The 26285-nt window shown below is 34.7% G+C and overlaps 1 protein-coding gene across 1 annotated transcript in view; it reads right to left on the reverse strand.

Moving 5' to 3' along the window:
* Nucleotides 1–26285, reverse strand: part of CEP350 (centrosomal protein 350) — a 140126-nt gene that overhangs the window by 73899 nt on the left and 39942 nt on the right. Inside the window, exons 13-23 of the mRNA XM_060132229.1 lie at nucleotides 25348–25498; nucleotides 23773–23945; nucleotides 16500–16686; nucleotides 13924–14141; nucleotides 13296–13459; nucleotides 9845–9955; nucleotides 9242–9382; nucleotides 7887–8023; nucleotides 6591–6713; nucleotides 3174–3343; nucleotides 404–600 (exon numbers count right to left, since the gene is read on the reverse strand). Coding sequence (XP_059988212.1) covers nucleotides 404–600; nucleotides 3174–3343; nucleotides 6591–6713; nucleotides 7887–8023; nucleotides 9242–9382; nucleotides 9845–9955; nucleotides 13296–13459; nucleotides 13924–14141; nucleotides 16500–16686; nucleotides 23773–23945; nucleotides 25348–25498 — 1772 coding nt within the window. The remainder of the gene's footprint in view (nucleotides 1–403; nucleotides 601–3173; nucleotides 3344–6590; nucleotides 6714–7886; nucleotides 8024–9241; nucleotides 9383–9844; nucleotides 9956–13295; nucleotides 13460–13923; nucleotides 14142–16499; nucleotides 16687–23772; nucleotides 23946–25347; nucleotides 25499–26285) is intronic.

Raw genomic sequence — 26285 nt, forward strand, 5'->3', positions numbered from 1 at the left:
AAACAACTACTGTAAGCTAGGTATTGTCCCAGGGGTGTAAAACTGGGTAAGAATTTGCCCCTGTTATTCAAAAGGCTTACAATTTAATAAGAAGAAAGATATAAATGAAAATTTTTAAATGGAATACAGTGTTGTAAGGGTGAAGTAAGTGAAAAAGCTAGATATAACTTTGGCTCAGATCCTCAAAAGCCTTACATATCATTCCAAGGAATAATTTGTAAGCTACTTTATAAGGGAAGCAAAGCCAGAATCTATACCAAAAATATAACATAAAATTGATATCTCAGGAAAATCATTCTGGTAGCTGACAATTGAGTTCAAGTACAAAATAATTCCTCATACCTTTGAGAGAACACATCCACAACTATTTATGAAGTATCTCCACAGGTAAACTGAAACACACCTTGGCAGAGGACAGTGTAGTCTTTTCTGGGGAAGTTTCTTCATCAGAGTCATCATGATGGCCTCTTTTCTTTTCCATGTTAAATCTGCGATGACTCTCAGAAGGTAGTAAAGATCGAAATGATCTTTCTTCTATTTCATCTTCTGTCATGGATTCATCAAATTTCAGGGAATATTCTGTTGCAACAGAAGTTGAATCTATAATAAAAGAATATGGAGCAAGTAGATTTTATCATTATAACAGTTTTCAGTAGATATTCAATTAGTAGCCCTGAATAGCTTCCAATTTTTTTAGCAATTATGAATAATAATGCCACAAATATTAGCGTATAGATTTTTGTGTGGACATAAGTTTTCAGATCACTTGGGTAAATACCTAGGCATGTGATTGCTGGGTCATTATAAAATGCTGTGTAAATGTCTTCCAGCGGTGCTGTGCCATTTTGCATTCTCATCAGTGATGAATTCAAGTTCCTGCTGCTCAGCATCCTTGCCACCAATTTGTTGTTATTTTGGATTTTAGCTATTCCAATAGGCAAGTTATAGTATCTCATTGAGATTTTTTTTTTTTTCTTTTTTTTTGCGGTACGCGGGCCTCTCACTGTGTGGCCTCTCCCGTTGCGGAGCACAGGCTCTGGATGCACAGGCTCAGTGGCCATGGCTCACGGGCCCAGCCGCTCCGCAGCATGTGGGATCTTCCCGGACTGGGGCACGAACCTGTGTCCCCTGCATCAGCAGGCGGACTCTCAACCACTGCGCCACCAGGGAAGCCCTCTCATTGAGATTTTAATATTCACTTCCCTATAAATATATGATATTGAAGACCTTTCCCATGTCTATCTGCCATTTGTATATTTTCTTCAACGAAGTGTGTCTGTTCAGCTCTTTTGTGTATTTTTTAATTGGGTTGCTGATTTTCCTGATGAGTTTTAAAAGTCTTTTATACACTCTGGATGTAAGTCTTTTATCCAATGTGATTTACAAATATTTTCTAACAGTCTGTGGCTTTTCATTCTCTTAATAATGTCTCTTACAGAGCAGAAGTTTTTAATTTTTAACAAAGTGTACCTTATCAATTTCTTCCTTCATGGATTGTACTTTTGGTGTTGTACCTAAGAAATCATTGCCAAACCAAAGTGACCTAGATTTTCCTGTTTTCCTCTTCATACGAGTTTTTCAATGTTTTAGTTTCTCTGGATTTTGGTTGCCCCATGAATTCTAGCCACTTTAGCTTTCTTGAAAGATAGGCGTGTTCACAGCTGGATAGCTCTATTGTCCCATCCCACAGAATCCCAGAAGTCTGAAAGCTTTCCTATATTTCATCCTGTCTCTTGCCCTTTAGTCCAAACTGGCTGTGTCTCTGCTAGTCTAACCCCATCTCTGTGCCTGGCTTCTGCTGAACATGCTGAGATGGCTGATTAAATCCATGGGTAATGTCTTTAGGAAGTAACTGTCCAGTCACACCCTTGGTGTTCTCTCCAGAACTCACTTTCTCATTTTTTACAATATGGATAGGCTGAGAATTTTCCAAATCTTCAAATTCTGGTTTCTTTTTGCTTAATAATTCCTTCAGTTTATTTCTTCTCTCACATTTTACTATAAGCAGTAAGAAGAAACTAGGCTATGCCTTCAACATTTTACTTAGCAGTCTCCTCAGCTAAATATCCAAGGTCACCACTTTTAACTTCCACTTTCCACAAAACACTAGAACAAGTTCAGTCAAGTTCTTTGCCACTTTATAAGGATTGCCTATCCTCCAGTTTCCAATAACATGTTCCTCATTTCCAGTTTCCAATAACATGTTCCTCATTTCCACCTTTATTGGACTTCATCGGAATCACCTTTAATGACCAACAATCTCTGCAAGGCAGTGTAGGCTTTTTCTTGCATGAACCTCAAAACTCTTCTATCCTTTACTCGTCATCCAGTTCCAAAGCAACTGCCACACTTCTAGTAATTGTTATAGCATCACCCCAACTTCTAGGTACCAACATCTGTATTAATCAGCTAGGGCTGCCGTAACTATAGACGACTATATCCCTATATTATATTCACTATAAAATTTACAGAAAAGAGTTTTAAAGGATGAAAAAATTTTTCATTTAAATATTTTCTTCTTACACTCCAAAGACTGTCTTGCCTATCCTGCTTTGAAGACTACGGTTCTACACTATCAATCAAAAGCACTACTTAATGACCAGTTATTTAAAAAATAAATCTAGAATGGAGGCCATTAATTTACCAACTTAATGTCTTAAAGGTGCCATTTGTTGCCAGATTCTGTTTTCTTTGCTATATTATTTACTACCCATGATTTGATAGGAGTACAGCTTTAATTTATGATCCAGGAAAAGTAATGAATTTTAATCTATTTAATATATCTGATGTTATCATTTATAAGAAATTGTACCTTATTATATTGTTTAAAATTTAAAGTTCTAATAATGTATTCTCCTTTTTATGATCGCGTTACACATCTACAATAGGATAAAAGTAATTTTTTTCAGTACTGAGTATATATTCCATTCACATGCATGATCACCTAGATTTAGTCTTGCCTCGCCTCAGAATCATGACACACAACCATGTAAAATATTAGCAAGGTTACTACTGGTATGGTGTATGGCCTTCAAACAGTTTCACCTGAATACATTTAATATCAGACATAAAACCCTGCCTAATTATATTAATTAGTTCAGTCACAAATATCTCAAAGGGTTCTGGAAGCCTCCCCAAACAATGATTATACATACATGTGCAAAGAAAGTTACCTTTCTCATCGGGAAGAGATGGTACACTATCACTTCGTAGAGAATCATCCACAGCAGTCTGGACCTGTTCATCAATAGAACTCTCCATCTTTTCACCATGAAGTTTCTTCTCATTTTCCTTACAAGATGGAACTGAAGGACTTTCTTGACGGCTGCTACCACTACTACTCCTGTTTAAGGATATTATGGGAACAAACCAGAAAAAAAATAAAGGTAACAAAATAAGGATCATAACTTCAAAGTAAACTTATCTGGCCAAGGAAATGTGCCTTATGATCAACATATGAAATGACGAAAGATGTAAAACATAAAAATGCTACGTAGACATAAGTCTGAGAAGAAACTGTTTCAGGAAAGATGAGTAGAAGAAAGGAAGGTTTCACTTTTAAATAGTCATAATGGGGAACCACTATTCTCAGGCTATCACTCCCTTTTTTCCTTTCATTTTAAAATCAATCTACTGGGAAAAGAGGCTTCTATCTGCTGTTAAATTACAAACCTCATAATTTATCGCAGTCTGCTTAAATTCCCAACTATTCTACTGGAACGGTTCTTGTAAACTCCACCTAAACTCTAATTGCAAATCCAATAGATAATTTCTTTTTCTACAATATCAGAGGTATGAACCTCTTATCTCCTTTTTAAAAAGTTCACTAAAGCAAATGTGGTAAAGTGTTAACACTAGGGTAACCTGGATGAAAGATATTTGGGAACTTTGTATTATTCTTGCAAAGTTGTTGTAAGCTTGAAATTATATCAAAATTAAATGATAAATAAAAGTGTTCTCCTTTCTTATATTCCCTGACTCTACTCCCACCTGCTTCTCTTCCTATCTCCCTAGCAAGTTTTCCTGTGTTTCTTTCGCTTCCTTTTAATTTTTCTACCTTTTCTTAAAATGACTGTGCTTCCTAGGGTTTTGGTTTTGGTTCCTTTCTCCTTTATGCTATATACTCTCCTTGGACAATCTTATGCATCTCTATAATTTCAACTGCTATCATTTGGAATGAGCCTCAAATCTGTATCACTAGCTCCACTCTTCCCCTGACTTTAAGCCTCAAATTTCCAAATGCTTAGTGAACTTGTTTTCAAGTTCAGTGTTTTCCTTCCTCCCTCTTTGCTTTCCTTAATTTATCCATTCACTAAAGATAAATATATAGCCAATCATAAGCCAGGTTTTGAGATCCTCTGAATAAGCTATTTCCTCTTGTGACATGCCCTTCCTTCCCTCTCTGCCTAATGAATTCAAGACTCAGTTGAAGTATCATTTCTGCAAATTGTTTGTGGACCCCTTCTCCACTCGCAAGGAAGGTCTGTCTCTATGTTTATACTGTTTTTTGGTGCATATTTCTACGATAGTATTTATCAGAATATTACGCAATTATCTGTCTGGCTTAATAAATGTTTTCGAAAGGATAAATTGTATAATAAAGCTATAAGGTAAAAGACAGAATGCAGGAGACTGCAAGTGCTTTGGAGTCAGTAGGATATGGGGTTAATCTCAATTCTTCCACTTAGCAGTTACACACCATTCACTCAATAAACATGTAGTAGATTGCCTACTATGTGCCAGGCATTTCGTTAAGCTCTGGGGATACAAGAATGACACAGTCTTCATTAGCCTACCAACAAGTGTGGGTAAAGATGTGGAAAATTTTTATATTCCTGGTGAAAATGTAAAATGGAGCAGCTGTTTTGGAAAACAGTTTGGCATATCTTCAAGATGTTAAACAGAGTTACTATTATGACCCAGCAATCCTTTTCCTAAGTATATACCCAAGAGAAACGAAAACACATGACCACACAAAAACTTGTACATGAATGTACACAGTAGCACCATTCATAAGAGCCAAAAAGTGGAAACAATCCTAATGTCCATCAACTGATGGATAACTGTGGGATATACATGCAGTGGATTATTTGGCTATATAAAGGAATAAAGTACTGATACATGATAGACAAACCTTGAAAACATTATGGTAAGTCAAAGAAGCCAGTAGCAAAGAACCACACATTGTATGATGCTATTTATATGAAATGTCCAAAACAGATAAAAATCCATATAAAATAGAAATAGAGAGTAGATTAGCTGTCACCAGAGGCTGGAAAAGGACATAAGAAGTGACTGTTAATGGGTATAGGGTTTCTTTTGGGGATGATGAAAATGAAGCCCTCAAAGAACTCCAAGTCTAGTCTACAAGTGATAAGTATAGGAGTGAGAATATAGAAGGTGATAAAGGCTATAATAGTTACACGGAGTGCTGTAGGAGAACACAGAAGGGATCTCTAAAGCAGATGAGGGGTAATACTGATTCTTAAAGGGCAAGTAAAAGTAAACTAAATGAAATGGAGCGGGGAGGGTCCAAAAAGAAGGTACATCATATGTAATGGCACAGGAGACAAAGAGAGCATGGCTCTTCAGAGAAATGGAAGTAGTTAGAACCAGTAGAATATGGTAAGAGGGGAAATGCCAAGTGACAGGGCTGGAGATAGACTAAAGACTTAATAATAAAGGGACTTTCACACTATACTAAGTGGCTCTGAGGAAACACTGAAGGTTTCAAACAGGTAAGTAACCAATTGGCTGCAAATTTTAGGAAAATCACTCTGGTTGCCATGTGGTTAATGTATGAAGTGGGAAAAGGTTACAGGACAGGGAAACCTATTAGGAGTCCACTGCAGTAACTCAGATGATGGCCTAAATTAAGTGTCAGTGAAGGTTAAATGAAAGTCATATAGTTCCAGACACAGAGTAAGTACTTAATAACTGCTGGTACTTACCCCACATTAATCTTCATGTTTTTTAGTCTCATGATTTAATTTTTAAATTGAGGCTTTAGTATACTTTGACAATATAGGTATCCTACCTCTAAGAATGCTGGAAAGAGGCCTCTAAAACCTTTTAATCCAAGGACAGAACCACAATTGAAAATTATAGATGTTAATACTTGTGCCAAGTACAAGGACAAAGTATTCAATCTTCTTTCATAATGATAAAAATTAGTACATACAGAAATGTCAAAAAATATGGATGTCAGCAAAGCAACGTGCTTTGGAGCCAGACAAACCATGGTTCAATTCCTTGGTGTGCCGCTAGCTATGTGACTGTGGGTGAGTTTCTTAACATCTTCATGAACCTCAGTTCTCTTATCTATAAAAAGAGGATATCTGTCTTGGAAGATTGTTGTGAAGATTAAATGCAGGAAGAACAACTTACACAGTACTTGTACAATGTCGACTGTCAAGGAATGGTAGCTATATTATTACATGGAACAACTATTTTGTAAATCAGCTAATTAAATGGGGGAAGCTAGAACAGAAGGGAAGACACTATTTCGCTTAAAGAAACAAGATTAAGGAATCCAAAACAAGCAATGTCTAAGCCATTTATCAGACTTTATTAAATCAAAGTCTTTTTACCTTCTATCGCGATTCTTGTGTCTTGAAGACTCAGAATAACTATCATATGAAGGAGAAAACTTTTGATGCTTGGAGTCAAGGGTCCCTTCTTTACTCTGAGAGAGTGGACCAGATTGACTTTTCCTACAAAGAAAATAAAAACTGATTAAAACATTTAAAGTCTCAAACAAGAGAAAGATTTTTAAGTACTGCTTAATATTAACATGAGATAAAATCTTGAATGAATAGAAATTATGAAATAACTGTTGCAAAGTATTTGAGAAAGGCATTTGCTCACAGAAAAGTGTACAACACATTAAAGAATATCTTCTATTTATTAGGAGAAATAAACACAAATCACCCCAAGTATCAATGAATGTGAATAGAGAATTAAAATCTATGAATTAGAGACAGTCAAAATGTGATGTAAAAAAATACACATATGGGACTTCCCTGGTGGTGCAGTGGTTAGGAATCCGCCTGCCAGTGCAGGGGACACGGATTCAAGCCCTGATCTGGGAAGATCCCACATGCTGCGGAGCAGCTAAGCCCGTGCACCACAACTACTGAGCCTGCGCTCTAGAGCCCCGAGTCATAACTACTGAGCCCACGTGCCAGAGCTACTGAAGCCCGCGCTCCTACAGCCTGTGCTCCGCAACAAGAGAAGCCACCACAATGAGAAGCCCGCGCACCTCAACGAACAGTAGCCCCCACTCGCCGCAACTCGAAAAAAGCCAGCATGTAGCAACGAAGACCCAACGCAAACAAAAATAAATAAATAAATTTATTTTAAAAAAGTACACATAAACATGACATCACCCAGCCCTGCCTAAAAAACTCTCCAATGACTTTACATTGCTCCTAGAATAAACTCCAAAATCCATAAGATCTGAAAAGTTCTACCATAATCTGATCCCCGCATCATCTCCTACCATTCTCCTCTTTGCCCTTTGCCCCCAGTCACTTTGGTCTTCCTTCATCTTCTCCTCCACCTTTGCATGTATTGACCTGCCTATTCCTTACCTCCTTTACATCATTGACTCCCTTTCATCCACTAGATCTCACCATAAGCTTTACTTCCTCAGGAAAACCTTCTCTGACCTCCTTGCTATTCAAACTCCTTTGTTGTATATCTCAAAGACATATGTTCCTTTCTTTCATAATGCTTAATTTGTAAGTGTTCATTCACTTAAAGGATATTTGATTAATGTCTCTCTTCCCCACGAGACTGTATGCCCATAACTGTATTTCCAGTACCCACAACAGTGCCTGGGACACGATACTCATGACATATTTGCTGAATGACTGGATATTAACCTATCTGTTTCAGCTCTTGTCCTTAGTTGTTTCACGAAGTCTGGAGCATACTGCCGCTGGTGGTCATACAGCGTTGCTAGGGGAGCTCCTGAAGCAGTGATGGCATCTGAGATATGAGTTCGAGTCAACTCTGCCATCTAAATATGAACACACACAAGGCAAAGTAGATATAAAAAGGTAACATCACAGAAGAACTGAGAGTGAGCAGAGTGTCTTAGAAAGATCACTGGATTGAGAGCAAGCAAATTCTGCCATATTAGGTAAAATATTGTGGGCAGGTCATTTAGACTCTTTAAGTTTCAACAACTTCCCTATAAAAATAGAGCTAGACCACATGATTTCTAAGGTTTCACCCAGTTATAACAATCTATGAATTATTAGACAGAAAACCTTCAAATCCAAAATAAGCCACAGTAAACCAAAAATTAAATCTTCCTTCAAGAATCAATTCAATTAGAACTTCCTATCTAAGTCTTTTCTGACCAACAATGTGAAGTACATCTTCCCTATGCTTAGCCATTATTGCCATGTATTACTCATTTGGTATTTATTCAATCACTGCTTTGATGAATTGAAGTGTTTTTGAAATCTCTGTTAATTGTAATCTAAAATTTTCTTGAGAAAAGAGACTTTATACTTATTTGCACAACCCCATGGTACCCATCATATAGTAGGTTCATGGCTTTTTAATAACAGAATCATTTCACAAACAGTCCTAAATAGTAACTGCTAAAATAAACTGTAACTTTATAGATTATGATATCCTATATAGAGAAAGCAGTAAAACTATTTCTGGCTTTATCTTTGGTATAATAAAAAAAAAAAGGACACTAATATCACTCTGGGTAACAATGAAACATCTTCATACAAAACAGACCCATGGCTCCGTGGGACTAAGATTGGGGACTGACTGCAAAGGGCATGAAAGAATATTTCCAATACTCTTAAAAGTTTTATTTCTTGATTATGGTGGTGTTCAGAGGAATAGATAGATACAATAAAGAAATATATATAGATACCTATATCTGTCAAAACTCATAAAACTGTATACTTAAAATGGATATATTTTATTGTTTGTAAATTACACATCAATAAAATTGATATTTTTTTAAAAAGCTTACTCAGGGGCCAAAATATAGAGTTCTTCTGCGTCTTTTTTCTGCCCCCTATATCGTTCACATGGACAACACACTACAATAAATGATGCCTCATTTCTATAGGGTATGGCCCTCATTGAAAGTCACTTATCAAAAGTATGCATTCGCTAGATGTTAGAAACCCATGACTGCTAAGACCAAAGGTAATCAGACTGACTAAAAAGAACTAAAAGGAAAAGCATTCTCAGTGGCTCTCACCTCACAGATTTGGCGTGCTGCATCTGTGGTCAGGCGAGCAGTCTCTGTTTGCTGAGCAGCTATTTTACAAGTTGCTTCCTGCAGGACTTCAGTTACATCCCGTTGTGATTTAACCACCTGCTGCAATGATTCCGCATGGACCTGTTAATAAAAGAGGGTGAAAAGAGAACTTACTTTATGTCTCAGTCTCATCCCACCCACATTAGTTTTAACTTGTAAATTTGTTTCATGGATCAAATGCCTTGAGGAAAAGAAAACCCAAAACCTTTGACTACTATCTTGATTTCATGTCTTAAAATTTAGATTTTAAAATTTGGAATCTTAAAATCACTGCTGAAGTTTTAAGTCTTAACTCCACTGTTCACAAGTTGATGTGTCTGTAGACAAGTAACTACTGTATACCTCAGTTTCCATTTCTCTAAACTGGGGATAGGCCTTGACTACTTAATTTCACAGGGTTGCTACAAGAATCAAATGACATGAAATTAACTCATATGGTATAATGTACTAAAACATTATTATTTACATCTTTCCTTTTTATTCCTATATAACTAAAAGAATACTAAAGTGATTTCAAGGATAGAAATTTGCAAAAGAAGCTACCTGAGCTGCTTTGCTTCGGGTTTCTTCTAATTGCCTCTGACACTCCAGAGCCTCTTGTTCAGCCTTCAATTTCAAAAGGGCCAAGTCTCTTTCATGGCGTTGCTGCTGTGCCTTCAAAATAAAGAAATGATCAACTATTAAGTCTAAGACACTAATCTATTTCAGTGCAGAAACTAAATTAAATAGAATGCTGTTTTCCTAACACAGATCTTTTGAAGCAACTAATCAGAGCCTAAAGGAAAGACAGGAAATAGCGGAGACATCAACCATTTACCATTTATCTAACTATTCAGTGACCACCTACTGTGTATCAAATAATGTAGTAATATAAAAAATTTCCAAGACATGCACGACTAAGAACTCATATCAAAAAGCTGGTTTAAAAGAAAAGCTATGGTACCTAACTCTTTGGAGGAGATTAAAACATCCTAAATATAAGAATAAAGATAATGCTTCACCCCTCACAATTTTATGATTCCTTTATTTTGACTTTGAAGGAGCAGCTTCATAAAAATGTTGCCCTCCAAAACGTCTCCTTCTCAACAGGACTCTTTCTTACAATTATTCCATACGATGTTATCTATAAATTTATATATTTTCATTTCTTCTGGTATAGTGCTAAATAATATAGGTTCTCTAAAGGTGGTAAGGCTGTATATAAAGTCATACAATGCCCTGTCCGTATTTGGAAACCCAGAGATATAATGTATCCCTAAAATGGTAGATAACATCAGCGGTTTTTCAGATCTCAAGGAAAGGATGACAACTGCAATAGGGCCATTTCCTCAATCCAGTGATTTTTTAAAATAAAGTTGGTATCAGCCCCTCTCCACTGTCCACCAGTGAGCACTTGGAAATGTCTGGAGAGCTTTTACTGTCACAATGAATGGACAGCACTATTGTTATTTATTGGGAGGAATGTAGGAAGGTTGAACAGTTCCATACAAAAGAACTATCTATTGGTATTTTAAGAGGAACAACTAGAAAATGAAATTGAAAAAAAAATCATTTATCATCAAAAGACATAAAATATTTAAGAATAATTTTTAAAATGTGTAAGACCGCTACACTGAAAATTACACTGCTGAGAGAAATATTTAAAAACCTGAACAAACAGAAAAAGATACTATGTTCATGAACTAGAAGATGCAATATTGTTAATATGTAAATTCTCATACTGATCTATAGATTCAACGTCATTCAAATCAAAATGCCACCAGGCTTTTAAAATTTTTTGTAGAAACTGACAAACTGATTCTAAAAGTTATGCAGAAATGCAAAAACGTAGAATAGCCAAAACTATCTTGAGAAGAACAAAGTTGGAATAATTACAGCCTGATTTCAAGACTCACTATGGGGGAGGGATAAATTGGGAGATTGGGATTGACATATACACACTACTATATATAAAATAGAGGACCTACTATAAGGACCTACTGTATAGCACAGGGGACTCTACTCAATACTTTGTAATGGCCTAAATGGGAAAAAAAAACTAAAAAAGAGTGGATATATGCATATGTATAACTGATTCACTTTGCTGTACACCTGAAACTAACACAATACTGTAAATCAGCTATATTCCAATAAAAAATTTTTTTAATTGAAAAAAAAAGAAACAAAAATAGTATGGTACTAATAAAGCTATAGTAAAATAGTAAGGTACTAGAAAAACAGTATGGTACTAGACAAGTCAATGGAAAAGAACAGAGTGCAGAAATAGACCAACACATAAATGATTACTTAAATGTTGATAAAGGTACCAAGGTAATTGAAGAAAACGGTGCTAGAACAACCAAACATCCATATGGGAGGAAAGAATTTAACTTTGACCCTTTCCTCACAACCTGTAATTAACTTGAAATGGTTCACACACTTAAATATAAAAGCCAAAACTATAAAGCTTTGGGGAAAAAATAAAAGAATATCTTTGTTAGAGTACCTTAATATCTTAGGGCAGGCAAAGTTTTCTTAGAATACAAAAAGCACTACCCATAAAAGAAAAAGATTAAAAACTAGATTTCATCAAAATTAAAATCTTCTGCTCTTCAAAAGACATAGTTTAAAAAAATGAAAAGGCAAATCAAGGATGAAAAGCAATATTTGAGATATATCTGAAAAAGACTTGTTTCTAGAATATATAAAGAACTCCTACAACTCAATAAGTAAGACATCCCAATCATGAAATAGGCAAAAGGTTTGAACAGATATTCACAAAAGAAGACATAAGTTTGATCAATAAATATACTAAAAGATCAATCTCATCAATCATAAAAGAAATGCAAATTAAAACCACAATGAGATACTACTTCACTCTCACTACAATACACAATGATAGCAAAGATATAATACAACTAGAACTCTCATATATTGCTGTCAGAGTATAAGATGTTACAACTATTTTGGAAAACAGAATGGCAGTTTCTTATAAAGTTAAACATACACTTAACCCAAGCAATTACACTCCTAGGTATTTAGGCAAGAAAAATAAAAATACGTGTTGTATACAGAGCATTGCAAAAAAGTGTTCAGAGCAGGAATACTTATGGTAGCCAAAAACTGGAATTAATACAAATGTACATCAACAGGAGAATGGATAAATGAACTGTGATATATTCATCAATGGAATGTTACTCAGCAAAAAAACCAAAAGCAACACCATGGATGCAATAACATGGATTAATCTTAAAAACATTATATTGCATAAAATAAACTAAACACAACAGAGTACAAAGTATACTTCCATTTTATGAAGTTCTAGAACTGGCAAAAATAAACTATGGTGATATGAATCAGAATACTAATTGCCTCTAGGAGGGGAGATTAACTGAAAAGGGGCCTGGGTAAAACTTCTGGGTGACTGAAGTGTTCTATATTTTGATTAGGATGGTTGTTACATGTTCAAAATTCATCAAATTATACACTTAAATTCTGTGTATTTTATTATATTTAAATACTACCTCAGTTTAAAAATATATATACCAATAGCATTCCCACCAAGGAACACTGGATTTTTGTTAGCTAAGGGAAAGTCCTATTATCCTGGCATTACCAAATACTTAGATCTCAGAAACTTTTCTTTTTAGTACAAATAAAGTATTAAAAAACAAAACAAAGAAACAAAAACTCAGCCATTTCTGACCTGTCACAAAAAAGAGAAAATATTGAAAATGTTTGATAAGCTGATTTTCACAGTCATGAAAAATGCAGAGAATGTGGAAAATGAAGTATTTGAAAGAGAATGATTGTATTATTGTTCTGCTGCCAAATACTGCATGTTTAATTATCTTTTTAGCATATGGTAGTTTTTCTCAGGGTTATTTATAGGTACTGTATGACAGACTATTTTTTTCTACTTGGCAAGTTAAAGTTGTTGTTTTTTTAACTCATCATTAAAAGTATTTGAAATAGCAAAGAAAAGAGAAAAAAATGCAGAAAACTCCACAAATACCTTTATGATCTGAGCCAGAGACACACTCTCCTGCTGAGCAAGTGAAATGCCTCTAACTCTTTCTACATCTGATAGTTGGCGCACTGACTCCTCAATGGCACTCAAGTAACTGAGTTCTGCTGCCATACGATGCTGGAGGCCAGCAGGAGAAAAGCGCTTAGAACCTGGAAGGCATATAATTGTCAAATATCAAAGTTCACATGAAATTACATCTCAGATTTCTAAAATTCATTTCTCATTTTAAGGTCCAAAAACAAGTCTGCTTTCCTCTTTAGGAAAGAGAGTGACTTATTAGTACAATGTTTCTTAATAGTTACTTCTTTTGTGTGTGGATGAGCACACATACATGCATGTGTACATAATACATATATACCTATGAACACTTAGGAGTACATATATGGGATACATTTTTCAAGTGTCTTTTGAATAATGCTGGCAAAATGGGAAAAGTCACCACTATTGAATCTCTCACGCTTTTCAATATTTATTTTCGGGCACAATTTTTGTTTTCAAAAAGTAACTGCATTCACTTGAAACTATTTCTCTATGGTTTAATTGAAAGAAAAGAAATTTTCAGAAAAAAATTAATACCTTATTTTTTAAATTACAGCTACATGCATCTACTTGCCTGGTGTTGAAGCCATCTCTGTCGTTCTGCTGGCAGCTAGGTTCGTATCAGCAAAAGTTGCATTAGGCTTAAATCCTGTTATAGTTGGAGTCACTACTATTGAGGATTTAGATCTTTCTAATGAAGTTCCTGGAAGGTCAAACTGCAACAATTTCTGGGAACTTGGAGATAGGGGAGAAGTTGGAGTTTTCTGTGATCTTCCCTTGTCTGATGAGACACTAGAAGTTTTGTTTCATAAAGACATTATAGAAAGGAAAACTACTTCAAGAACCATCTAAACAATAAGAACAACATGCATAACTTTATTAACATTAGCTTTAAAAAGCTGTGATTCAGGCATTTATTCATTTAACAGAGTCGCTATGCTGAGTGAATGACTATGAATACTCCTCTTACTGCTAGATTTACAGTGGGGAACAAGCTAGGGACAAACCCTGCCCAAAATAATATGGAAAAGGAGTCTCTTGATTAAATTGGCACTTAACTCTTTCCTCTACAATGTACATTTATCATGAATCACTTATTGTAGTATCAGGCAAAATCCTCTAGAATACTTGGAGCTTATATAGCAATAAAATTACAACCATACAAAAAGGCAAGGTCAAGCCTATTTTATAAAAAACATCTTAAAATATATCTCTGAAAGAGAATAAAATACCATTTTGTGTTAAAAATGTTTAAATGACAAAAATTACTCGTTATTCCTCTTAACCAAAAAGTCACAGCAAAAATTTTTCATACTAACCATCTCTAAATACTTTATATATGTCCATTTGTTTCTGCCCACTTTTTAATGCTATAGCTCTTTCCTGAACTTTCTAAGAAGTAACCTGTCATAGCAATTTGATGAAAACAACTCAAGGACACAAGGCACACATCTAGCCCCTCTTTGAGAAATTATGCTCATTAAAGGTATTGTTTCTCATAACAAGAAGCATGCTGCCTTGCACTAACCATTTATTTACTGACTAAATTACTCAAATACCCTATAAAGCATGTTAGCAGTTAGCATATTTCAACATACTAATGCAAGCTTACTTTTAGCTTTAATAAAACTATGAGATGGTTTTCAAAGGTAAACATTTCTCTTATACCAGCATTTAAATATTTGAATAAAAGTAGTCTTGAGAGGCACTCACTTGTTTCCAGTGACCTTTAATTTTCTACTGACGGTTTAGAGAAATACATTTTTAACAGTCTGACAATTTCATTTATGGAACATAAAAAGAATTATCATTACTTCTGTCTCCTAATAGATCTCCATGAAAGAATTCCAACACAACATCAAAACAAACTACTCTGTCTGAATCTCACCTTATGGTTTTACAAGATGAATTTATATTTGTTCTGCAGAGACTTCCCCAGATTAGCGTTTCCAATGATGTTAGTTAAGTTTTCCAAAAAATAAAAAGGAAACAAAGGGAAAGAGTGTGTAGACAGTGTCTACAGCCATGTAAGTTAAGAAAAAAATAGGCTAAATAATTTTTTTAAAATCTGGACTCCTTTGTATCAAAACCTCAAATTGTTTTATCCACTGTGAATCTCCACAGGTGGAAAAGTGGGGGGCTAGACTACAGTATGGGGCATTTATCAACTTATTTGGCTACGGATTCTGTTTCAGAAATGTTTAACTTTGTAGATTTTGCCAATTAAATCATCAGAGTGTCTCTTAAGGAAAGGTGAAGTTTTCTGAATTCCAAAATCATTGACAAAGAAATTAAAATTCAACTTTAAACATAGCAACGATGGTATTAATGATACAGCATTATCTGCAACATGAAAGCATTAAAAATGATTATCTGTATGTGACATTGTACTAGAAAAAGCACATAGTTTTAAAATAAAAAAGAAATATTCATGTCTTCTCAGAGCTTAAATTTCCAGAAGAACAAAACCAGTGCAGCAGATAAAAAGTCATGGAGACAGAGTAGGAACTGTACATAAAGCAATAGTTATGTGTAAGCAATAGGCTAAGTGCATAATATATTATGATATTAAAAAGAAGTAAAAAAACAGAGTGTACAAGTTCCATAATCAATGTAAGAGTGAGACTTCAAAATCTGCTTGAGTCATCTAATAAGTTGAGCAGAAGAGAAAAGTTCAGAGGTACAAATAAACAATGATACCAAAAGAACACTAAGTGGTTGTGTTTAAAGAGTGGAAGAATACAGTTGAGAAGAAAACTGTATAAACAAAGGAAATAAGATAGTCTTTGGTAGCCTAGTGATAACACTTCAAATAAAGTTAAGCTCTTAATGTTGATCTCTGGGGTAACTGTGAGCTCCCAGAGTACCCTAAGGAGAGTAGTTGCTTGGTCAAAGGATTGAGTCAAGAAAACAACTGTGGCAATGGCATTTAGAATAGAAAGGTAGGTTGTGCTAGAGGCAGAGAATTCCTGTGGGAGTGGTTGTAATTGTTTAGGTGAGAGATGACTATATTCTAAAATATAGATAACGACTAGAGCTATGAACAAAACCACAAAAAACCATAAATTTATTAAGTGAATTCTCTGAACATCAATGATATTGTAACTTTAATTAAATATGAATTACAGTATAAAATATGCATTACTTTACCTCAAAGAATGCCCAGAAAGATCCTCCAAAGTGCTATCAGTGTCAAGAGTCTGCTCATAATCTTTAACAGAAAGTTTGCTACTGGTCCCAGATTTCTTTCCTTGATGAGAGCCACGTTCTGAACTAGAGTGTACTTTTTCTTCGTCAAGAAGTGAGTTCTGAATATTTCCAGTGAGTGAATCTAGCCCTGTAAAGTAAATTTCTTATAAAACTGATTCCCAATATTAGAAGCTACTGAGAGATAACTGATATCTAGATTTCAATAAAATAACAAAAAGTACAGACTATCTTAAAATGGACTTTAAAAAATTTTGTTTTTCATATGTAAGATAAAGCAGTTCTTCATTCTTTGCTTCCATTTAAGCAAAGTGAAATTTCTTCCATTAATATCTCCCACTTGCTATTAAAAAATAAATTGTTCTTAGATCAAACGTTTAAAAAGAAAGACAAACATATTAAACAAGAATGAAGTACTATTCTATCCCTATAAAAAAGTAACCAAAAGGAAATTTTTTAAGGATAAAACCCAGAGGTAAGCGAAAAATGGTATCAACTGCCAACTGAACTACCATAATCCTTTCAAAAAACTCTATGGCAAGAACTAAGTAGCCAGATTCATAAAACTGTTCATATTCTCTAAGAATAATCTTACTTACAGGGGTATCTTAAGGAGATTATTAAAACAAACAAAACACAAATTGTGCGTGACATTCAATGCATAACTTTAAAATTAAAAAAATTTCGGGACTTCCCTGGTGGCGCAGTGGTTAAGAATCCGCCTGCCAATGCAGGAGACATGGGTTCGAGCCCTGGTCTGGGAAGATCCCACATGCCATGGAACAACTATGCACCACAACTACTGAGCCTGCGCTCTAGAGCCTGAGAGCCACATCTACTGAGCCCACGTGCCTAGAGCCCATGTTCTGCAACAAAGACAAGCCACCGCAATGAGAAGCCCGAGCACTGCAATGAAGAGTAGCCCCTGCTCACCGCAACTAGAGAAAGCCCGTGCGCAGCAATGAAGACCCAACACAGCCAAAAATAAGTTAATTAAAAAAAAAATTTCAACCTACATTTCCAACAATAGAATTGTCTATATTACATAGATAATAGTAACTTGAATATTTAAATAGCACTCTGTAATTTAAAATGCACTGCATATATATTACCTTATTGCTCTTAAACACCTTATGAAGTGGGTACCATATAATTAATTTGCTGATGAGGTTAACTAGAGATCTATGAGGCTAAATAACTTAAGGATACACAGTCGATAGCAGAAATGGGACATAAATCCAGGCCTCATGACTCTAAGTCTAGGGCATTGTTCATCTTGATGATATGTTTCAATAGCAGCACAGAAAAATATTTGCTAGGTTAAAAAAAAAAGCAGAAAAAAGAATCATGTGCACATTTTAATGACAGTTAAAAAAAATTTTTAATGCAGATATACGGTTAAAGATCAAAAGAAAATGGAAAAGTAAAGAAAAAAGCAATTATGCTGCACACCCATGTTCACAGCAGCATAATCACAATAGCCAAAAGACAGAAGTAACTCAAGTGTCCTTCAACAATGACTGCAATAACAAAACATGGTATATACATACAATGAAACATTAGTCAGCCTTAAAAAGGAAGGACTTTTTTCTTTTTTTTTTTTTGCAGTACGTGCGCCTCTCATTGTTGTGGCCTCTCCCGTTGAGGAGCACAGGCTCCAGATGCGCAGGCTCAGCGGCCATGGCTCACGGGCCTAGCCACTCCACGGCATGTGGGATCTTCCCAGACTGGGGCACAAACCCGTGTCCCCTGCATCGGCAGGCAGACTCTCAACCACTGCACCACCAGGGAAGCCCGGGAAGGACATTTTGACACATGCTACAACATGGATGAACTTTGACAACATTATGCTAAGTAAAATAAGCCATCCAGTCACAAAAGAACGAATACTGTATGATTATACACCTATATGAGGTCCTAGAGTAGGCAAATTCATAGAGATGCACAAAGTAGAACAGCTGTTACCAGGTGGTAAAGGCAGGAGAAAATGAGAGTTCTTATTTAGTGGGTATAGAGTTTCAGTCTGGGATAACGAAACAGTTGTGGAGATGGATAAAATGGTGATAGTTGCACAAAAGTGTGAATGTACTTAATGCCACTGAACTGGACACCTAACAATGGTTAAATTTCCTAGTCAAATTCATAGAGACAGAAAGTGGTGGCTGCCAGGGGCTGGAGAGGGAGGAATAGGGAGTCACTGTTTAATAGGTACAGAGTTTCAGTACAGGAGGATGAAGACGTTCTGGAGACCTATGGTAGTGAAACTTCGTTGCAAACAGTGTGAATAAATTTAATGCCACTGAATGGTATGCTTAAAAATGGTTAAAATGGCAAATTTTATGTTAGCTATTTTTACCAATAAAAAAAAGGTTAATTTAAAAATTATGCTATATTATGCTGTAGTGATAGTAATAAGGTAACAATTTTTCATTAAAATTTGGTTTAAAAAAGGAAAAAGGAGAACAGTCTTACCATATGAGAAATATCAAAGCCAACTATCAATCAAAGAAATGCAAATCACTTCAATGAGATGCCATTTTTCATTATTAGATTAGCAAATATTTTTAAAGTAATGAAACCTTGAGTGTCATTCAGTACACACAGGAAATAATATTCATAAACCATTTTCATGGGAGTGCAAACTCATATATCCTTTCTTGAGGAGAACTCAAAAAATATATAAAAATCATTTTCCAGCCAAGCCCTTAACTCAGAAATTCCACCTGACTCATAGTCATTCATCCTAGGAAGCTATGTAAAGATATATACAATGAATTAAATATTCTGACTGCATTATCATAATGGGGAGAAAACCACACAAATAATCTAGACGATTATTAATCAGTGAGAAAGGATTCTATAATCTAAAATCTATTCATGATCCCTAGGCTAGAAGCAAGCGTTAATACTGTTTATCTCTAAATTTTCCATAATACAGATGCACTCTTATAATAAAAACACTTCAATCATTTAATATATTTTTTCAAACATAAATATACAATTGAAAAATTGTTCTTGATTTCAAAAAACTAGAAATTGTAGACAATATAATGGTCTAAGCAAGAAAGACCTAAACTCCAAACAAGGGACCTATATGCAAAGAAAACGTTTGCCCACAGTTTAAAAGACTGCCAAAGGAAAGTATATTTATATGTTTTAAAGTTAAATTAAGATAAATAATTTTTTCTTATGATTACCACTTTAATCTATCAACTATTTTCAACTACATTGGGAAGGAGCTGAGTGAGCATGCAGACAATCTTTTCCACCACCAGATGGAGCATATACAACAAAATTTACACATCTTAGAACTTTGGGATAAAGTACTAAGTTTAAGTTGATGCTGTGGGAAGTAAAATATATGGGTTTTTTTTTAAGGCATTGGGAGAGGGATCAGGGAAATTGAAAGCCAAAAACAGTACCTGTATTTCATCTAACCAAGTTTTAGATTATAATTTTTAAAACCTATACTGAATCATATTGTTTATACTCATATATTTAATATATCATGATATCTTAACTTGTACAATATATTGCAGTAGAAGGTACACTTGATTCAGGAGTTAGAAGCCAGAATCTAGGCTTCGCCAGTAACTAGTTAGTAACCTTAGGTGAGACACTAACATAACAAAGATCGGCATTTTTGAGCAAGATCAGCATTTCCCAAAACATATTCTGCTCAATTCTAATGTAACATGCTGACAGAAGAACTGATTCTGTGGTCAAATAAATTTGAAAAATACTTCATACTATAGCCTCATCCTCATCCTAAAATTAATAATCCATATTAGCACATTAAAAGTGTTGATGAACACCAAAAGCACAAGTACCAAAAGCAAAAATAAATATGTGAGACTACATCAAACTAAAAAACTTCCACATTTTGTCTTCATCAACAAAATAAAAAGACAACCTATAGCAAAATACTTACAAATCATATACCTGATAAGGGCTTAATATCCAAAATACATAAAGAATTCACACAACTCAATAGCAAACAATCCAGTTAAAACATGGGCAAAGGAACTGAATAGACAGTTTTCTAAAGGGAAAACAGTATGGAGGTTCTTCAAAAAACTAAAGTAGTACTACCATATGATCCAGCAATTCCACTTCTGGGATTTTATCCAAAGAATATGAAAACACTAATTCGAAAATATATATGCACTCTGATGTTCACTGCAGCATTATTCACAACAACCAAAATATGGAAACAACCGTCCATCAGTGGATGAAGGGATAAAGAGGTGGTACATATACAATGGAATATTGAGAAGGAAGGACATCCTGCCATTTGTGGCAACATGGATGGACCTTGAGGGCACTGTGCTAAGTGAAATAAGTCAGACAGAGGAAGACAAATACTGTATAATATCACCTATATGTGGAATCTAAAAAATCCAAACTCGTAAAAGGACAGAGTAGAAAAGTAGTTGTCAGGGGTAGAGGAAATAGGAAGATATTGGTAAAAGATTACCAACTTTCAGCTATAAGATAAATAAGGTCCAAGGATCTAATGTATAACATGGTTACTGTAGTTGATAACACCGTATCATATAATTGAAATTTGCTAGGAGAGTAGAACTTAAATGTTCTCACCTATATATATATATAGTGATGGATGTGTTAGTTAATGGACTAGATGGAAGGAATTCTTTCACAATATATATGTATATCAAATCATCACGATGTACACTTTAATTACCTTACAATTTTATTTGTCAATTATCCCTTAATACAGCTGTAAAAAATTAAAAGAAAAAAAATAAAAGTGTTGATGAATCCTGCAAGAAAGAAACCTGTTTCACTCTAAAGGCTTTTCCCAAGTTTATGGAACCATGGAGCTCTTTTATCCTCAGAATACTTATGAAACAGCCTATTGCACTAAATCAGTATTTCACAAGAAAAGACAGGCTTTGGGAAGTGTTGATAAAATGATGTCTAATGTTCCTGCCAAAGACTTTCAGAACACTTCCAATCTGCAAGAGAATTATACTAGGTAAATGATTTAAAAAGAATCTATTCCTAGCACTCTCACATTGGAAATATAAAGTGGCACTAGCTTTTCTGAAGAGCTATTTGGCAAAATGTATCCAAATTTTAAGCACAGCATACTCAGTGTCCCATTATCTCCCTTCTAGGATTTTCTCTTAAAGGAAAGAACCAGATCAAATGCATAAAGATGCATTTGTAAGGATATTCAATGCAGCAGTGTTTATAATAGGAAAAAAAAAAAAAAGAACCTAAATGTCTAGCAATGGGGAATTGGCTAAATAAATTACAATATATTCAAATAACAGAACACTAGGTAGTCACTACAAAGGGTTATCCATATTTACTAACACAGAAAGGCATCTGTAACCCACTAACATAAAAAAGAATCACATAAAATGTGATCTTGTACATGTAACGTTTTCTATTTACATATGCCTACTGATTGTCTAGAAGGATTCTTACTAAAAATGTTAACATTTCACATCCATTAGAATGTCTGTTCTTCAAAAAAAACAAAAACCCAGAAAACAACAAGGGTCATTTTAGTATGTATGTGGAGCAACTGGAACCCTTGTGCACTACTGGTGAGAATGTAAAAGGTTGTAGCTGCTATGGAAAACTGTATGGCAGTTCCTCAAAAAAATAAATATAGAAATGCCTTTTGATCCAGCAAGTCTACAACTGGGTATATACACAAAAGAACTGAAAGTGGGGATTCAAACAGTATTTGCACACCAGTGTTCATGTCCACATTATTCCCAATAGCCGAAAGGTTGAAACAATCAAGATATCCATCAACTGATGAAAGAATACACAAAACGTGGTATATACATATAATGGAATATTATTCAGGAAGGACATTCTGACACATGCTACAACATGGATGAAATTTGAAGACATTATGTGAAATGAAATAAGCCAAACACACAAAGACAAATATTGCATGATGCCACTTATATGAAGCACCTAGAGTAGTCAATTTCATAGCGACAGAAAGTAGAACAGTGGTTAACAGGGGCTCAGAGAAGGCAGGAAAGGGAAATTGCTGCTTAATGGGTTCAGAGTTTCAGCAATGGGATGATGAAAAAGTTCTGGAATGAGGTAATGACGATGGTTGTACAACACTGTGAATGTGCTTAACAGCACTGTATTGTACACTTGAAAATGGTTAAAATGATGAAGTTTACATTATGTATATTTTACCACAATAAACTAAAATAAAATCTAAAAAAATGTTAACATTGTTTATCTCTAGGTAGAGGGAATACAGGTGATTTTTAATTTTTAAATATTTTCTATATTTACAGATTTCTCCTCCCCCCCCCCCTTTTTTTTTAACTCAATGAGCTATTTTTTACTATCAGAAAAAATAGTTTTGGAGGCAAAATCATTCCCTAGGGACCATCCGGTGAGCTTAAGAAGCCTTTGCCTAATTACTGTTATCTTCTCACCTCTAGGCTTACAGAGCAAATGAGATGTACACATTATACATGTAAGCTTCGAAATTACCATATAAAGCATCTATTATCATCTCCATTTTATAGATAAGGAAACTTGAGTATTATATTTATTCAATAACACTCAGAAATGTACATGATATAAAGTTTTTTAAAAAGTACTTGCAGGGCTTCCCTGGTGGCGCAGTGGTTGAGAGTCCGCCTGCCGATGCAGGGGACACGGGTTCATGCCCTGGTCTGGGAAGATCCCACCTGCCGTGGAGTGGCTGGGCCCGTGAGCCATGGCCACTGAGCCTGCGTGTCCGGAGCCTGTGCTCCACAGCAGGAGAGGCCACGACAGTGAGAGGCCCGCGTACCGCAAAAAAAAAAAAAAGGACTTGCAAGACAATATGATTTCACTTCTGTTTTTTAAATAAAAATGTATGTGGAAGTGTGCCTGATTTTATGTATATACTGGAAAAATAGGCATCAAAAACATTAATAGTAGTTACCTCTGAGCAGAAGAATCAATAGGGATTTATGTTTCTTGCATGATTATTTATCTACAATCCTTAATTTTTTATCATTGTTAATGTATTCCTTTTGTACTAAGCGTAAGATTTATAATGTCATATATCAAAAGGTATTGTTGTAATGATAAATATGAAAGCCAATTACATTATCATAAAGAATTCATCTAACTTATGAAATGAAATCATAACTTTAGATCACTATCACAAAGTCACTGGTAAGAGAAAAAAATTACCATGTAGAATTCCACTTACATTCTATCTTTTCCTTTTTTCCTTTCTTTCCTTTAGAAGAAGAAGATGAACGAGATGACGCAGCAGACTGGGCCCCTGATGAGTGCTGGGAGGTAACATCCACAGAGGAAAGATCATAGGCAGACTTTCTGCTAGAATGATCCTCCTGAACGCCTAAACTGTTACTACCAATACTGTCAAAGAATAAGTAATAGTGGTTAAAGCAAGAAATAAAAAGTCTCAAATCACAGCTCAAACTATAGATATTTTAAAATCTATTTAGTCACAAGGAGAATATAACTATAATCAAACACGCTTTCCACTTTTCTTGGTTTCTTACTACCAGAAACCTGGATTATTCCCTATGGCTCAATTTATTACTGAGAAAAGTCTCAGGCAGTTTTTTACTGAAGTGAAACCAATAAAAATGGGTAATTCAGACACATAAGAGAAAAAAATATAACGTTGGATACTGAAAAATGTGGCCTCAATTTCTATTCAAATTTATAATTTATTAACTTCCTTCTGATAATCTTATAGGGAACAATAATTTAATATGCTCTACTTCAACTGAGAAAAAAAATGCAATAAATCATACTGACTAGTGATATTAAATGTCAATACAATTAAATCCTTGCAAGTCTTGATTTAAAAATTAGTCTTTTCTTTAAAGTTCAAAATTTAAAATTATACTTCTCCTGCTATAATCTTAATAATATTTATTTTTATTAATCCAGCTAGATATAACTAATTTTTAAAAGATCATCCAATAATTTTATGTGCATTACAATTTGTAATTTGTGAAGAAAGTTACACTGCATGTGAGTAATTACAGATTATTTTGTATGGTAACAAAATTTAGGGAGGAAATTCTCTCTGGCAAAATCTGATTCACTTACTATATGACGCTGTACAAGTAACAACCTTAGTGCTTCAGTTTCCTCTCTCAAGTAGGAATAATAACAAAAATACTTATATCAGGCTATTGTAAGAATGAGTTAATACAGGTAAAGCCCACTCAGTCCTCTCAGTGCCTTGTACATTAAGTGCTCAATAAATATTAATGTTATAATGTTGCTATTTTTCAAAGATTTGCAAAATTTTAGATGTTATCCCAATTATAAAAAAATTTACTGATTACTTAGGATCATGAAGTCAAGGGTCTATCTAGTCATCTTCAATTCTATCACAGAAAACCATTTCTTAATCATCTCATATTAATATACCATGGGATAGTTTTCCCAATACTAACCTCTACTGGGGATTCACAGATTGCTTTAACCACCTGTATTTTGCTTATTATGTGCCAGGCCCTGTTCTACATACTTTGTATTTCACTGAATATTCATAACACTTTAACAGAGAAGAAAACTGAGGCACAGGGAAATTAAGCAATATGCCCAAAGACAAACAACTAATAATTAGGAGAGCCAGTATTTAAACCCACACAGTCTGGATCCAGAGCCCACGCTCTCAATAACCACTATGCTATCTTTAAACAAGGAAAATTTGACAAATATTCAGACCATAGTTCTCATTTGTACATTTTTCTCATTCTTCAGATTTTGCTCCATATTGTCAACATATTCTTCTTACTTGGGTTCAAGAGCTGACTTTTTTTCTGTCAAAGTCCCACTCCCTGCAGAGGAGACAAAATCATCTTCATATGAAATGCTGCTTAGAGGGGTTGTGATGGCATTCAAAGACCGTGATGCTGATGTTCCTCTTTCCAACCTGTCTTCAAATCCTGTCAAAAGTAATAATTAAAATGTGTTTTAAAACAAAAATTTAAAAAACTATAAGCAACGCATTCCATAACCTGGAGATTAACAACATGGATTTAGGGTCATTTTAGTTTGCTTTCATTAGGGTTTCTTTTCAAGTTATCTTTACACCTAACAATACATTTTTAACTTCTTATTAGGGAAATTTTCAAACATACATGACAGTAGAGAGAATCATATAATGAAACCAGTGCATCCATCACCCACCTTTAACAATTATCAATACATGACCAATCTAGTTTCAATTAAACTTCCTATTCCCTCCATCTGTAACTCTCCCCAAATATTACTTTGAAACAAATCCCAGATAACAGATCATTTCAACTCTAAACATTTCAGTATAATATCTTAATGAAAATCTAACAGAAGGATTTAAGGACAAATCCAACTTTCTTGTGAAAAAAAATGGAGGGTGTTGATTTAAAAGCACTTTGCTATAACCAAAAGAACTTTAATATCCAAAGAACCTTAAAACTATCACCTATAGAAATAAGTGTTAAACAAAAGAGATCAAAAGCACATATAGGTCTGCACAAGATCATACCAAAGTGGCTAAATATAAATTCTAGGAAAATGCAATGGGCTACCCAATTAAGCATAAGCTGAACAGATGAAATCAATTCATTTGTCAGATATGTTGATGGAAATGAAAAACCACAGTATCCATGGCTGACTTAGGGCTCAGCCTCACTCTCCAACCTGGGAATTCTAAGGTTATACTAGCATAAGATGTGTAGAATCCACCTACAG

Source organism: Lagenorhynchus albirostris, chromosome 2 (genome assembly GCF_949774975.1).
Source record: "Lagenorhynchus albirostris chromosome 2, mLagAlb1.1, whole genome shotgun sequence".
Classification (NCBI taxonomy): domain Eukaryota; kingdom Metazoa; phylum Chordata; class Mammalia; order Artiodactyla; family Delphinidae; genus Lagenorhynchus; species Lagenorhynchus albirostris.